Source organism: Perognathus longimembris, chromosome 27 (genome assembly GCF_023159225.1).
Source record: "Perognathus longimembris pacificus isolate PPM17 chromosome 27, ASM2315922v1, whole genome shotgun sequence".
Taxonomy (NCBI): Eukaryota; Metazoa; Chordata; class Mammalia; order Rodentia; family Heteromyidae; genus Perognathus; species Perognathus longimembris.
In genome coordinates, this window is record NC_063187.1 from 1,059,809 (window position 1) to 1,074,574 (window position 14,766).

The 14,766-nt window shown below is 45.6% G+C and overlaps 1 protein-coding gene across 2 annotated transcripts in view; it reads left to right on the plus strand.

The window, feature by feature from the left end:
- Window positions 1–1,321: 1,321 nt before the first annotated feature.
- Window positions 1,322–14,766, plus strand: part of Etnk1 (ethanolamine kinase 1) — a 43,581-nt gene continuing 30,136 nt past the window's right edge. Inside the window, exons 1-2 of one of the 2 annotated variants that reach the window (XM_048335272.1) lie at window positions 1,322–1,772; window positions 13,345–13,604. In XM_048335272.1, coding sequence (XP_048191229.1) covers window positions 1,617–1,772; window positions 13,345–13,604 — 416 coding nt within the window. In that variant the 5' untranslated portion in view covers window positions 1,322–1,616. Of the gene's footprint in view, window positions 1,773–2,306; window positions 2,404–13,344; window positions 13,605–14,766 lie in introns of those variants that run through there. The other variant, XM_048335273.1, reaches the window with a different exon arrangement.

A 14,766-nucleotide genomic window follows, 5' to 3' on the forward strand; every position in this document is an offset into this window, starting at 1 on the left:
GGGAAAAATGTGGTAACATTAACACTACAGGTTTCAAGATGGCTGTTGTTTTTTTTTCTTTCTTCTCTTGCCAGTCATGGGGCTTGAACTCAGGGCCTGGGTGCTGTCCCTGAACTTCTTTTGCTCTACCTCTTGAGCCACAGCACCACTTCTGGCCTTTTCTGTGTATGTGGTACTGAGGAATCGAACCCAGGGCTTCATACATGCTAGACAAGCACTCTATATCCATAAGCTGGTTCCCAGCTCCTGCTGGTGACAGTCTTGAGTCCCACAAGAACTCCTCCACCCTGACACAGCCTGAAGATCTCAGTGATCCACTGCGAATCTCCAAACTTTTTTCCTTCTCTTTCGTCTTTATCCCAGACTCTAACCTGTTTCTATTTGAGTAATTGTGTGTTTAAGTATCTGATCTTTGAAATAACTATGGAAACGTTGTTGCCTTATCCAACTATGTCTAAATAAACAAACCGATTTTTCGCCTATGCTGGTAATCCTAGCTACTCTGGAGGCTGAGAGCTGAGGATCACAGTTCAAAGTCAGCCCATGGGCAAGAAAGATCAGGAGACTCTCATCTCCATTTAAGTACTGAAAATAAAGAAGCTGGCAGCAGAGCTGTGGCTCAAGTGGTAAGAGCTCTCTAGTCTTGAGCAAAAGCAGTTCAGGGACAGTGCCCAGGCCCTGAGTTCAAGCCCTGAGACCACAAAAATGTACCTTGAAGTAATTGCACAAAGGGAATTGAATGCCGAAACTTATGGGTGCAAGGCAAGCTGATCAATGTCACCCCTTTCTTCCTTCTTCTCTGTCTCTTCCAACCCTACTATGCTTCCCACATCTTTCTCTATTAGAGGAATCTAGGGACTCTATTAGGTGGTCTCCAGCAGTAAGAGCACCAAATGAATCAAGTCTCAGACTCAGGAGCTTAGATTAGAGGCTGATCTCAGGCTTATTTCAGGGTCTACTGTCTTTGGTTCCCCCCATTTCCCCTTGCAGGCCTCCCCAAGTGCCAGCCCCTGCTTCAAACCCAGGGTCAGGCCTGCATTGCTCAGGTGAGCCGAAGCCTCACCAGAGACCCCAAGGCCGGGAGGGGGGGCTCAGTTCGGAGAGGGTGTCCCTCCTCACCACCCTGGCCCCTAGCTCTGCACCCGCAGTCCCCCGCACCTCAGGGCGGGGATGCCAGGGGACCCCGAGCCCACATAGGCCCGCCGCCCAGCGGAGGCAGGCCCCGCCCATTGTGGCGCCAGCGCGGCGGTGACGTCACGGCCCCGCCCCCGCCTGACGCCGGCGTCAGGCCCGTCCCGGCATGCTCCGCGGCGGGCCGCGGGCCAGAGCCGAGAAGGAAGCCTTCGTGAGCGGCCGCGCTGCGCCTCAGCAGCGGCTCCACACCCGGCTCGGCGGCCGAGCGCCTCGTTTCCCCGGCTCGTCGAAGTCCTCCTCCTTGTCCTCCGCGTGTCCCCGCTACCCCGTCTCCCTCCCACCTCGCTTCCCCGGACGCCCCCGTAGCCCTCCGGCGAGGGCGCCCCGGGACGGAAGGGACCAGCGGCAGCCTGTCGGCGCCCGCCGCGCTCGCCGTCGCCGTCGCCGTCGTGGTGGTGGTGGTGACCGCCGTCGCCTGGGCCATGGCCAACTACATCCACGTCCCGCCCGGCTCCCCCGACGTGCCCCGGCTGGACGTGACCGTGCAGGACCAGGAGGAGCGGCGCTGCCGGGAGGGGGCCCTGCGCCTGCTGCAGCACCTGCGGCCTCACTGGGACCCCCGGGAGGTGACGCTGCAGGTATGAGGGGCTCCGCGGGACCCCGACCCCGCGTCGGCCCGGGACCCCCGGGAGGGGATGCTGTAGGTACGGGGGGGGGGGCCCGCGGGACCCCGACCCCCGACCACTGACCCCAAACCCGCGCCCACCCGGGACCCCCGGGAGGGGACGCTGTAGGTATGAGGGGCCCCGCGGTACCCGGGACCCTGACTCTCGACCCCGCGCCGACCCGGGACCCCTGGGAGGTAACGCTGCAAGTATGAGGGGCCTCGCGGGACCCCGACCCTTGAATCCGGACCCCGCACCTCCGGGAGGTGACGCTGCAGGTATGAGGGGGACCCGCGGGACCCCAACTCCGGACCCCTGACATTCGACCCCCCTGCCGACCCGGGACCTCCGGGAGGTGACGCTGCAGGTACGCCGGGCCCCGCGGGACCCCTACCCCAGGCCAACCTGGGACCCCCCAGGAGGTGACACTGCAGGTCTGCGCAGACCCCCGACCCCCGACATCTGACCTGCGCCGACTCCACATGGGCCCCCGACCCCCGGGAGGTGACGCTGCAGATAACGGCAGATCCTCACTTAGCCGTGAACCCCTCCTCCGAGCCCCGACCCCACACCGACCTGGGACCCTCAGGAGGTGACCCTGCAGGTAACTGCGCGGCCCGCACTTAACCCAACCCCACGCCGACCCGGGGGTGTCCCCGCAGGACACGGGGCCCCCACTTATCCCAGCCCCCCACATCCCCACCGACGCCTGGGAGATGACCCTACAGGTATCGTGCCCCTCCACTTAGCCCAGCCTCCTGAGATCCCCACGGACCCGGGACCCCTGGGAGGCGACCCTGCCGGTGTCACACCTCCCACCACCATTCTGACCTTGTGGGACCCCCGTCCCCCTCGCCCTCCTTCCCTCAGCTCTCTGTTCTCAGTCACACCTAGCAAGGTCACTCCCCTCTTCCCTTTGCTCCTTGCTCCAGTTGCTTTTTTTTTGGGGGGGGGGGGGTGTGCCCGGAAGGCAGATTTTAACCGCTTCACACCCATGACATGCTACCCAGAAAGATTCTTGCTGATAGTATGCCTTAACCCACTGCTCAGCCCTTCTTCCTTTTTTATTAACTGTAAAATGAACACCACCGCCCCCCAGCTTCCTAGCCCCAAGGTCCTGGACTGGAGCCCCAATAGTTATATAAATAATGCATTAATTAATCCTTGGCTATCGGTTTCCCTTCTGCCAACTCCTCGCCTCTCCCCCAATTGATGGCTTATCCTTGCATGCATACATAACACATGCATTTTGCTTTTCCAAAGTCAGATCAGTAGAGCACACTCCATTTCCAAAGGAGTTTTGGGGCCTTGCATTTCACAGGCAGGATCTAGACAGCTGTTATAACTTGCTTTTCACCTGAATTTCTCTTTGAGGATTGTTTTAAGTTGTATCCTAGTGACATGAAGGTCTGATTTCAGTATGAGTGCAGGTTTTTGCAATGTTCTCTTCAGGAGGGTGGGAGGAAAAGGATGTAGGGGTTTTATAATCACTTTAGACTTAAGGTTTTTCCATACCATTATTCATGTTTTGAATGTTTCAGTTTTTTATATGTGTGCATACAAAAGCAAACTTTTCATTTCTCCTGCAAACACACAGGTATGTAATTTCAAAGGCCAGGGTTTTAGATCTGAGCAGTAATGTAAGAAGATGTATTTGCATGAGTCAAATCATCTGCCAGATTTTGATGATGCACACCATTCAACAAATGTTTTTCTGGCAAGGTTTGTTGATTTGAACTTTTTTTCCCCCTCAATACTTAGCTAGAGTAGCCTGCCACCTGTACAAAGATGAATTAAATATGAGTAGTGGGTTGAGCCTGGCAGTTCCTGACACTTGACTAAGTTTTAGTTTCAGTTCTGATTGCTTAGAGGAGTTTTGAGCAGATCAAATGGACTCATGTTTTGGAAAAAAACAAAACCCACAAAAACTTGCTAGGTGAAAAATTTTGAAATCTTAAGGTGAAGGTGTATTTTTTTTTTGAGTAAGAATATAGGAAACAGTGAATTCAGAATGATTTTTATGTATAATTTAAAAAGTTAATACATTTTCTTTTAGGAAGTCTTTTCCAACTTGAAACTTAGACTAATAAGTTACTTGTGCTGGGAATGGATGCTAGGCAAATGCTCAACCACTAAAGCAACATATATTCTGTTATTACTTATTAATGAAGTTATTTGTAATTTAGGTTTCAGAATTTATTAAAATGATTTATTTTCTGGCAGTTAAAAAAAGCTGTACATTTTATTAATTACAGGTAGTGCTACTTCCTGTTAAACTCCAGTGCTTGATAAGTGATATTTTAAGCAGTGACTTTCAAGCTTGAAGCTTTGAAGATTGGAACTTCCTTTGATGTATTTGTGTGAAGAGTAGTAGCTTTGTTGAGGTACTATAGTAAGTTAGGCTGATGTTTTTATTTAAAAAAAATTATCTAGTTGCCTAAACAGTCATAAGTAGATGCTGTCTCTTTTCTTAAGGTGAAACTTGGTGAAGAAAAGCCAGAAAATAGATAAAAGGGCAAAAGATAGAAATATCAAACTGTTTTTGATTGTTGGAAAGTTTATGGTCAGTTGCTATCAAATTGTGGCTTTTTCTTTTCCTTAAGGCTAGCGTTCTACTGCTTGAGCCATACCTCCACTTTCGGTGTTTTGGTGGTTCATTGGAGATGAGTCTCATGGACTTCCCTGCGTGGGCTGGCTTTGACCTTGATCCTCAGATCTCAGCCTCCTGAGTAGTTAGGATTACACATGTGAGCCAGTACCCAGCTCAGTCATGGTTTCTGTGTAGCAACTTATTTTGCTTTTGAGACAGGGTAGCTTTCTAGCCCAGGTAGGCTTAGAACTTGAGATCCTCCTGCTTTAGCCTTCCTGTGGCTGCTGTTATAGGAATGTATCAACATGCCCAGCCTGTATGGAAATTTCTTTTTTTTTTTGGCCAGTCCTAGGCCGTGAACTCAGGGCCTGAGCACTGTCCCTGGCTTCTTTTTTGCTCAAGGCTAGCACTCTGCCACTTGAGCCACAGCGCCACTTCTGGCCATTTTCTGTATATGTGGTGCTGAGGAATCGAACCCAGGACCTCATGTATACGAGGCAAGCACTCTTGCCACTAGGCCATATTCCCAGCCCAGAAATTTCTAACTTTGACCTTTGTGCTTGTAATCCAAACTTCTGATGTATTTTTTGTAAAGGTAAATTTCCCAGTATACTTACTCTTTAGTGATAGTCATTTTCTAAGGAGATGCAAAGTTGTTTTGTTCTAGAGGCAGGTGCATCAGTAAGTTGAGTTGATGATTATTTGCCTCTTAATTTAATAGATTTTACTTCTTACAGTTTAGGTCAGAATTAGGTTAGAATTTCTTTTAATAAGTCTCAATGGAAATATTTGCTTCTGAGATTTTATTTTCTTTGAACTGTAAGGAATAAAAAAAAGTCAGACCTCCAGTGTCAGAAGGTGAAGCATGTATTATATAGTCTACAAATGCTAATATAATTTTAGGACAGCTGGCAAAGAGCCCGTGTTTTATAGGATTGAAAGAAAGTTTCTGTACTGTAACATGTTTTAGGAGCTTCTTACTTGGCCGTTATTTCTACAAACTGGTTTCCAGTATTTATCAGAAAACCACAGAAACAAGCAAAACATTGAATGCAATCGAAACGAGAGCCACGGTTTTTCTCAGAACTTAAGCACCTTACTTGCTTAAAGGAGTAAAGAGAGGGGTGCTTGGAGGCTGAGATCTGAGGATCTTGGATCAAAGCCAGCCTGGCAGGAAAATCCGTGAGACTTGTATCTAATTAACCACCAAAAACCTAGTACTAGAGGTGTGGCTCAAGGTGGTAGAGGTCCAGCCTTGAGTGAAAAAGCTAAGGGACAGGGCCCAGGCCCTGAGTTTAAACCCAACACACACACACACACACACACACGCACGCACGCGCACACACACACACACACACTTCTTCTCCTTTTGTACTATACGTTTTTTACTTCTGGACTTGGTGATAGAACCCAGGATCTTGTGCATTCTAGGCAAGCTGCACCCCCAGCCCCTTACGTATTTTCATGTTTCTGAAATCTATTTTTAAGCCTCAAGTCAGGCTCAGTGGCACACATCTGTAATACCGGCTGCTGGAGGCTGAGGGTTATACTAAGACAGGAGGATGTTATTTGAGGTCAGCTTGGGCAGCAGTGAGACTTCTCAAAGCATATACTGTACTAGCTTGGAAACTGACCTTTGTGTGTTCACATGCTTTTTCTGGCTTTCAAACCATTTTGGAGGTAGGTCAGTGTATTCTATTAAATATTCATAACCTTTTGTTTTAATATTAGTATGTTATATTTGATATTATTGTTTATTTTTCTTTTTTTTGGGGGGGGTAGGTTGTGGGGCTGGAACACAGGGCCTGGGTGCTGTTCCTGAGCCTCTTTGTGCCCAAGGCTAGCCTCTATCACTTGAGCTACAGCACCACTTCTTGTTTTTGAGTTGTTTATTGGAGAGAAGAGTCTGCCTGGGCTGGCTTCTCACCATGATCCTCAAATCTCAGCCTTCTGAATAGTTAGGGTGACAGGTGTGGGCCACTGGCACCTGGATTGATATTTTTCTTTATGTAAAGAATAAAGTAGTGGTTTTATCCCTTCCTCTATTAAGCTGAGTCTCCTTCAGTGTTCTGGTGAACTTATTCATTTACTACTGCACAGTTCTAGGGCTCTGACAACTCAAGTGACCTAACACTGATTTGCACTCAGCCTGAAGGTCTGATTGATTGATTGATTGTCCCTCCTCTCCCTCCCCTCCCTCCCCCCTTCTATTTCTCCCCTGCCCCCTTTGCCTTGAGACACAGGGTCTTTGCCAGGTGGCCTAGGCTTGTCTCAAGCTCCCCATCCTCCTGCCTCAGCTTCCTGAGTGTGGGGATTACAGCTTTCTTTATTTTTGAAAGGATAAATTTGTCTCTTCCTTTGACTGTCAAGATTGTCAGTCTTAGGCTAACTAAACGAATGTACTCAGTGTACATAAAGGTTGTGCATGTGAGACATCTTGAATGCTGAAGATGCATGTAAGGATTCTAGAATATACTCCACAGAGCTTTTTCCATCCTGGTTAAGTCTAGAGTTCTGTTCTTTATTGCCTCTCTTTGTCTTTGGCATCATAGAATAATAAAAGTGTTAGGGTATGTATGTGGCATGGCTGAGAGAGATGCACAATGTTTGATAGGCTCCCATATATTTAAATTAGTATTTCTACCCATGTATTCTTTTAATTTTTTTTTAGAAATGTAATTCTTTTTTTTTTTGAGGAATAAAGTATTTTTATTTTTCATTTAATGATGCAAACACAAATGCTGACTTGATACGTATTCGTATATTCTCTTATATTCACAACTCAGTAGATGGGGAATCCAGAGGCACTGCTAGTCATGTGTAACATCCTATATTAGCATTTCCAAAGTTATTCTAATATATTTCTTTTTTTATACTCTAAAAGATCTTCTTGATGTCCTGTGGTAAGTTTGAACCACAGGAGGCCCGAGGTGGCCCTTGGGCCAGTGGGGCTGGACATGCAGCAGCTCCTGCACGTAGAACTTGGACTGCGAGGGGCCGCACGGGAGCCAGGCGGGCGCCAGCAGCCACCTAGAAATGTAATTCTTTTAGTGTAACTGTAGACCTAGGAGATGGTGTAACAGTTTTTTCCAGATGTTAACACCTGGGTAGCAGGAACTAGGCCAGCCACTTCTTTTGGCAGGTCACAGCATAATGGAAATGGGATAGCTTCCTTAGTCTTAGTTTTGGCCATGTGTGAACTTAGTCGAGTTTTGAAATCTGTGTAAAGTGGTATCATTGTCTACCTTGAGAAAGCAGTGATGAGAATGAAATGAAATACCAAAATGAACACGCAGCACATTGTGGAGCCATGCCCTTCCTCCCATCTTCCTGCACTTCCCCGTGGGTATGTGGCAGCATTGAACCAAAAGAGTCATTTGTTCCTAAAATTCAGTCATTCGGGCACACTTTTGGACTCTAGGTTTCTTTGTACCATTAACACTAGCACAGAACAGTCATAGGAGCCTGCAGAATGTTTTGTAGAGAAGGGTGGTCATCGGGACAAGCCTTTTTGGGACATGTGCCTGCTCCTTCGGCTGCATCCCCAGCTTCAAGCCAAGCTTGGAGGGGCACATCATTTCTGGGCTGAGAAAGCTGTTGCACCCACACAGTGAGGCTGGATTGAATTGCTGGGCAGAGCATTGGTTTCTAGAAATGAGTGTGGTTTGATGCTAGGATTTTATGCCCTGTTAGAGTGCTGGCATATTGCTAAGGACATGTTGAGATTCATTAATTTTTTTTTTTTTTGGCCAGTCCTAGGGCTTGAACTCAGGGTCTAAGGACTGTCCCTGGCTTCTTTTTGCTCAAGGCTAGTACTCTACCACTTGAGCCACAGCACCACCTCAAGCCTTTTCTGTTTATGTGGTGCTGAGGAATCGAACTCAGGGCTTCATGAATGCTAGGCAAGCACTCTACCACTAAGCCACTTTCCCAAACCCTCCACTAAATATTTTTGAGCAGATATTATTTTTTCTTTTTTTCTTTTTTGTCAGCACTTGGGTCTGGGTGCTGTCTCTTAGGTTCTTTGTTTGAGGCTGGCATTCTACCTACCACTTGAGCCACAGCTCTACTTCCAACTTTTTGCTGTTTACTTGGAGATGAGAGTCTCATAGATTTTCTTGCCCAGACTGCCTTTGAACCGACATCCTCAGATCTCAGCCCCCCAAGTAGCTAGAATTACAAGCATTGAGTCTCACTGGATGCTTGGTTGGATGAGCCTTTAAAATAAAACAACAAAAACCCAAGTAATTCTCTGGGAAAATAATATGCTGAATGTGTGAAGGACATTTTGCAAGAGATTACATAGATACAAAATAGTTTTACTAAAAAGACATAGTTACAAATATCAGAGCTTTGAATAGGACAAAAATTCCAATAGTACTACTTTATTCTGTCCTCAGCTGCTTTTTTGGCCAGTACCAGGGTTGAACTCAGGAACTCACACTTGCTTGGCTTGCTTGTCCAGCTGGGTGCTCTTATCATTTGAGCCAACTCCCACCTCTGCTTTTTTTCCAGTTATTTTGAAAATGGAATCTTGCAGAATTTGCTGAATTTGAACTGTGGGAAGATGATGATATTTTACATAGGGATGTATGTGTCTTAGGATCTGGGAATCTAAGAGAGCACAGCTCTCTACACAAATGTAATAAAATAAGATTTCTTAATTACCTTCATTCTTAAGAGACAGTCTTTATTTCAAAACTACAATACTTCCCTCTTAGAGGCAAAAAAGAAATCTTACATATTTTAGCAGTTTGTAAATCTAAATCCAACATTGGAAATTATGATTTGTAGGACGAGTACAAGATGCACTAAGTATTGATCTAAGTCATAGTAACAGAACTGGCTAAAAATGGAGTGATGTGACTGTGTGTGTGTGTGTGTGTGTGTGTGTGTGTGTGTTGTTTACTGGATCTTGAACTCAGGGCCTGGGTGCTGTCCTCTAGCTTTAGCACTCACTTGAATTGCTCCACTTCTGGCTTTTGGGTGGTTCATTGGAGTCTCAAGACCATGACCTCAGATCTTGGCCTCCTGACTAGCTAGGGATTACAGGCATGTGCTTCAGTGCCCAGCTTGGACCCTGTTTTAAAAATTTGTTAGGTGGAACCAGTCATTATGTAATGTTGGGCCAATTACTTCTTATCCCTGGTGCAAGACATGCACTCGATTTGACCTTTGACTTGTGAAGTTTTCAGTCTGATTGTGGGAACAAGAACCACCTTCTCCCCTGTGAGTTTTGGGCAGTGTTTCTGGTAGTCCTTTCAGTATGGGTCCCCTTGAGCCATGGGCCATTTCCTTACCTTGTATAGGTGCTCATATTGCTATGCTAGCCAGTGCTTACCTGCATATGTAGTGGGACTTTGATTGCTTCCTCAGCCTGCTGTGCCCCCAGATCTGTACTCTTCCTGCAGACTTTACCTGCTCTCACCTCACCTTTTGTCAACTCAAGAAATGCACCTGCCTCCCTCAGCGTCCTCCTTCCTTGGGCTCGGCCTGGATTTGTCACTAACCGTGAAGAAGAGGCTGTTCTAGGGCTGTTTTTTCACAAGTATCATTCAGAACACTTGTTTATTTTGTCTTGTGGGGGGAGGAGAGCAGAAGGGAGGGCAGGAGACTTGTTTGATGAAAATAAAGCCTCTCCTGGCTACTCCTGCTCTGGGAGATTTTGAGCCCCAAAGGTGACTTAGTTGGGTGATTTTCATGCCCCCCTCCCGGCCCCACAGTGGTATCTTAGGGCGAGAACCCTCAGCTCAGAGCCACATGCCAGAGACCGAATGTAAAACAGATGAGGTGCCAGAGGCGGCCACCCATGCGCCTGCACCTTTCTGTGTGCTGGGCTGGGGAGAAGGCTGTGCTTTGCCTGCTTGCATTGCTTCTCTTTGTTTTATGAAAACCACTACAGCTACCTTATAAAAAGGAAGCGGGTAAGCAAAAGAGACCCTCAGGAAAGAGGAAACAGATGGACATTATATTATTATATATGTGTATCTATTTTACATTATATATGTGTATGTATTTTATATATGTGCATATGTAATATATGACATTGACATTATGTTACAATAATAGAATATATGATGTTCTGTGAATCTATTACATATTATATGTAGATGATGTCCAAACTCCAATATGATATATGATGTCCAAAATTCAACATAATATATATGTGATATATATGAACACACACTATGCATATATACGAAATTATGTTTAAAATAATGTAGTCAAATGAAGATTGATCAAGCAAAAGTATCTGAGAGGTCTATACTGCATAAGGCTAGGATGGGGAAGGGTGTGTGTGTGTGTGTGTGTGTATGTGTATGTATGTGTGTATGTATGTGTGTGTAGGAGGGGAGAACAAAGCTCAGTCCCATTTATCCCTTATTAATGTGTAGACTTTGTTATAAAGAAGCAGCATAAGGATAATGGCTAGGACAAAGAACTGAAATAGTAAGAGCTAAAAAGTAGTTGATTGATAGCACACTTTCAGTACTATTACCTTTCAGAGCCACGTTCCACATGTAGCACATGATGCAAATAAAATGACAGGAAAGTGCAGATGGTAGGTTTGGGAGGTGAAAGAGAGACTCTGAAATTCTCTTTGAACACATTTGGCCAGGAGGGAAAGAAAATGAGGTTGCTTTTTAACACTGAGGGACTCATGGCCGCATCATCTGGTTTTTCAGTCTTTTAGCACACAGACCTTTTAACCTTTTCCTCTCCCTCTTTTTAGCCTATATACACATTCTTCATGTGTTTTGGAATCTCATAATATGAATCTTATGTACTTAGAAGGCTTGTATGTTATCCAGGTCTAGGAGGAATTCTAGAGAGTTCTTTGCTAATGCTTTTTACTTCTTGCAAATTTGAAGTATAATTTTGTAACAAAAAAAGTAGAGGGAAGTAGAGGGAAGCTGGGCACTAGTAATCCAAGCTACTCAAGAGGCTGAGATCTGAGGAGCAAGGTTCGAAGCCAGCACAGGGAGTAAAGTCCATGAGACTTTTATCTCCAACTCATTAATCACGAGAAAACAGTAAGTAGGGTTGTGGCTCAAAGTGGTAGAGCCCTAACCTTGAATACAAAATTTCAGGGACAGCACCTAGGCCCCTGAGTTCAAGCCCCAGGACCGACCAAAAAAAAAAAAACAGAAGGATATAATTGAATATTCATTCATATGCTCATTGCTCAGCATCCATGTTTGCTTCATTCATTTTTTAAAAAAACCTTTTTGAAGAATTTTAATGCAAATTTAAGACTTCTTTAGTCATTATTTTCCTGTATTTCTGTGGTCACTTTTATAATCAATACCTCTGTTATACTGAACAAAGTTAGCAGTCATTGCTAGGCATCTTTGGTAGCAAATCTATAACCAAATTTCCCACCTGTCTTAAAAGTATTTTCGTATTGTTTGAACCAGAAAAACAAACCCAGTGCATATATTTCATTGGTGTCTGTGTTTTTTAGTAGAATGTTAAACATGCCACATTGCATAAATTTTTGTTGTGATTCTTTTTTTTTTTTTTTTTGCCAGTCCTGGGCCTTGGACTCAGGGCCTGAGCACTGTGGCTTCCTTTTGCTCAAGGCTAGCACTCTGCCACTTGAGCCACAGTGCCACTTCTGGCCATTTTCTGTATATGTGGTGCTGGGGAATCCAACCCAGGGCCTCATGTATACGAGGCAAGCACTCTTGCCACTAGGCCATATCCCCAGCCCTTTGTTGTGATTCTTTGTGCTGTATTTTAGTTATTGTTATTGGCTAGTGCTCTACCATGAGCCACAGCACCACTTCTGTTTTTTGAGTGGTTTATTGGAGATAAGAGTCTCACGGGGACTTTTCAGCCCGGGACTGGCTTTGAGCAGCCGATCCTCAGTCTCCTGAGCTACTGCCCAGCAACTGGATTTTTGTTCTGTGGTGTTGGGGCCTTGGGAATGCTAGTAATGGTGTTTCTTTAACATTTAAATTTTACTAAAACAGGTGTAGAAGCTTGATTAAGTTCTATTTTTTCTTTTTTTTCCTTTTTGGCTAGTCCTGGGGCTTGGACTCAGGGCCTGAGCACTGTCCCTGGCTTCTTTTTGCTCAAGGCTAGCACTCTGCCACTTGAGCCACAGCACCACTTCTGACCATTTTCTGTATATGTGGTGCTGGGGAATTGAACCCAGAGCCTCATGTATACAAGGCAAGCACTCTTGCCACTAGGCCATATCCCCAGCCCTTAAGTTCTAAATCATGAGTAGTACTACTAATTACATCATGAAGTAGGAAATAACCCATTAGTGAGTTAGAAGGGTACCAGAATCCTCTTTCCCTATTAAGTTCACCATTAGTCTTTCCAGTGGTTTAATTCATTGGAGATTGTTGCCTGAATAGTTGTTTGGAGGCTATGAAATACTGATTTGCTAGTCCTTTTGTTTCTTCTGCATTTGTCAGTGTGCATTCTTTGGTAGAGAACTTTTTCCACTTAATTAGGGCTGTGTGAATATAATGAAATGTGGTTCATAGAAAATGGCAGTATAAGTGTTTGATTTTCGTTTTTCTTTTTTTGGTGTTGAGACTGGGATTTGAACTTCACACCTGGGTGCTATTCCTTAGCTTTTTCACAAGGCTGGCTCTCTCCTATTTGAGCCACACCTCTACTTTCTGCGTTATTTGATTGTTAATTGGAGATACGAGTCTTAAGTTTCTGCCCAGACTGACTTCAAACCTTGATCCCTGATTGTCCTGAGAAGTTGGGATTACAGGTGTGAGCCACCAGTGCCTGGCTTCAGTCAGGGGCTCACATTGGCCCAGCCTGTGCCTTACCCCTGAGCTGTGCCCCTAGCCTCTGTGTGTATTCCTGGCGTCTCCAGGCTATCACAGGTGTGTCATTGCCCCCAACCTGGTATGTTTTCCTGGTGTCTCCAGGCTATCCCCTTCCAGTGGCGTCATTGCTTTCCCATGTTTTGTTTTGCTACAGCTGTTCACAGATGGGATCACAAACAAGCTCATTGCTTGCTACGTGGGCGACACCATGGATGATGTTGTCCTGGTGAGAATTTACGGCAATAAGACGGAGCTGCTTGTGGATCGAGACGAAGAGGTGAAGAGCTTCCGGGTGCTGCAGGCCCATGGCTGCGCACCCCAGCTCTACTGCACCTTCAACAATGGGCTCTGCTACGAGTTCATCCAGGGCGAGGCGCTGGACCCCCAGCACGTCTGCAACCCAGCCATCTTCAGGTAGGTTGCTTCCTCCAGACAAAGAACACTGCATGCTGAGGGAGTGCTTTGAAGATTTGTTGATTGATTGATTTTTAGGCCAGTCCTGTGGCTTGAACTCAGAGCCTTGAGTGCTGGCTGTCCTGTAGGTTTTTTACTCAAGGCCAGTGCTTTACCTCTTGAGCCACAGCTCTACCTCCAGCTTTTTCTTTCTTTGAGCAACTGTTCCCTTGACTTAGAAACTTAGAGCTTTTTATTTTTCCTGTAGGGAAAGTAAGTAATTGCTGTTTTCCTTGTTGACTCCGCAGAAGAATGAGGTACAAGTCTTTGGATTAACTGCCACAGAGGATCAACCACCCCCCCCCCCCCTTATTTTTGTGCTGGTACTGGTGCTTGAACTCGGCCTGGGCAACCTTCCTTAGTTTTTTTCTACTAAGGGATGGCAGTCTGCCACTACAGCCACAGCTCCATTTTTGGTTTTTTTGATGAGTAATTGGAGGTAAGAGTCTCATGAACTTTCCTGTTCAGGCTGGCTTCGGACCTCATTCCTCAGATGTCAGCCTCCTGAGAAACAGGGTTATAGGCATGAGCTATTCCCCTGACTTGCGTTCTTTTCTTACTACTAATTATTTATTAAACTACTCCCATTTTCACAGTTAAGTTATCCTTTAGCACTTGCCTTGTTACTTATTTCAGTATCATTTTCCGTAAAGATTGTCTTCTGTGTGCTTGATGGTTTTTCTCTAATTCTCTGACTTTGAAAATGCACTTTCTGGTCTTGGAAACTCTAGCAAATGAGATTGATTTGAAAACCGCAGGTACAAAGTTCCCAGACCTTCTCTTCTCAAGACCCACCTCTGAGAAGTCACTGAGCATTCAAAGAGCTTTTCTTTTTTAATGCCTGGTTTATATTGACCAATATTTGCCATATTCAAAGTTAAAACAAATGTTAGAGAACACGTATTATGTGAGCTGCAGGTGGGATGGGATGTATAGATGCTGAGTCCTCTCTGGGCCCTTGTGAGAGAACAGAGTGAGAATATTAAGTATGGCTTCTGAAAAAGACTAGTGTTTAATCTCCTGAAAGGACCTGTGGGGCAGCCTTGAGACATTGATGGGTTAGCCCGAGGACTCCCTTTCTCATCTTAAAGAGGGAATGCTATTTCTAGGGTTGTTATAAGGA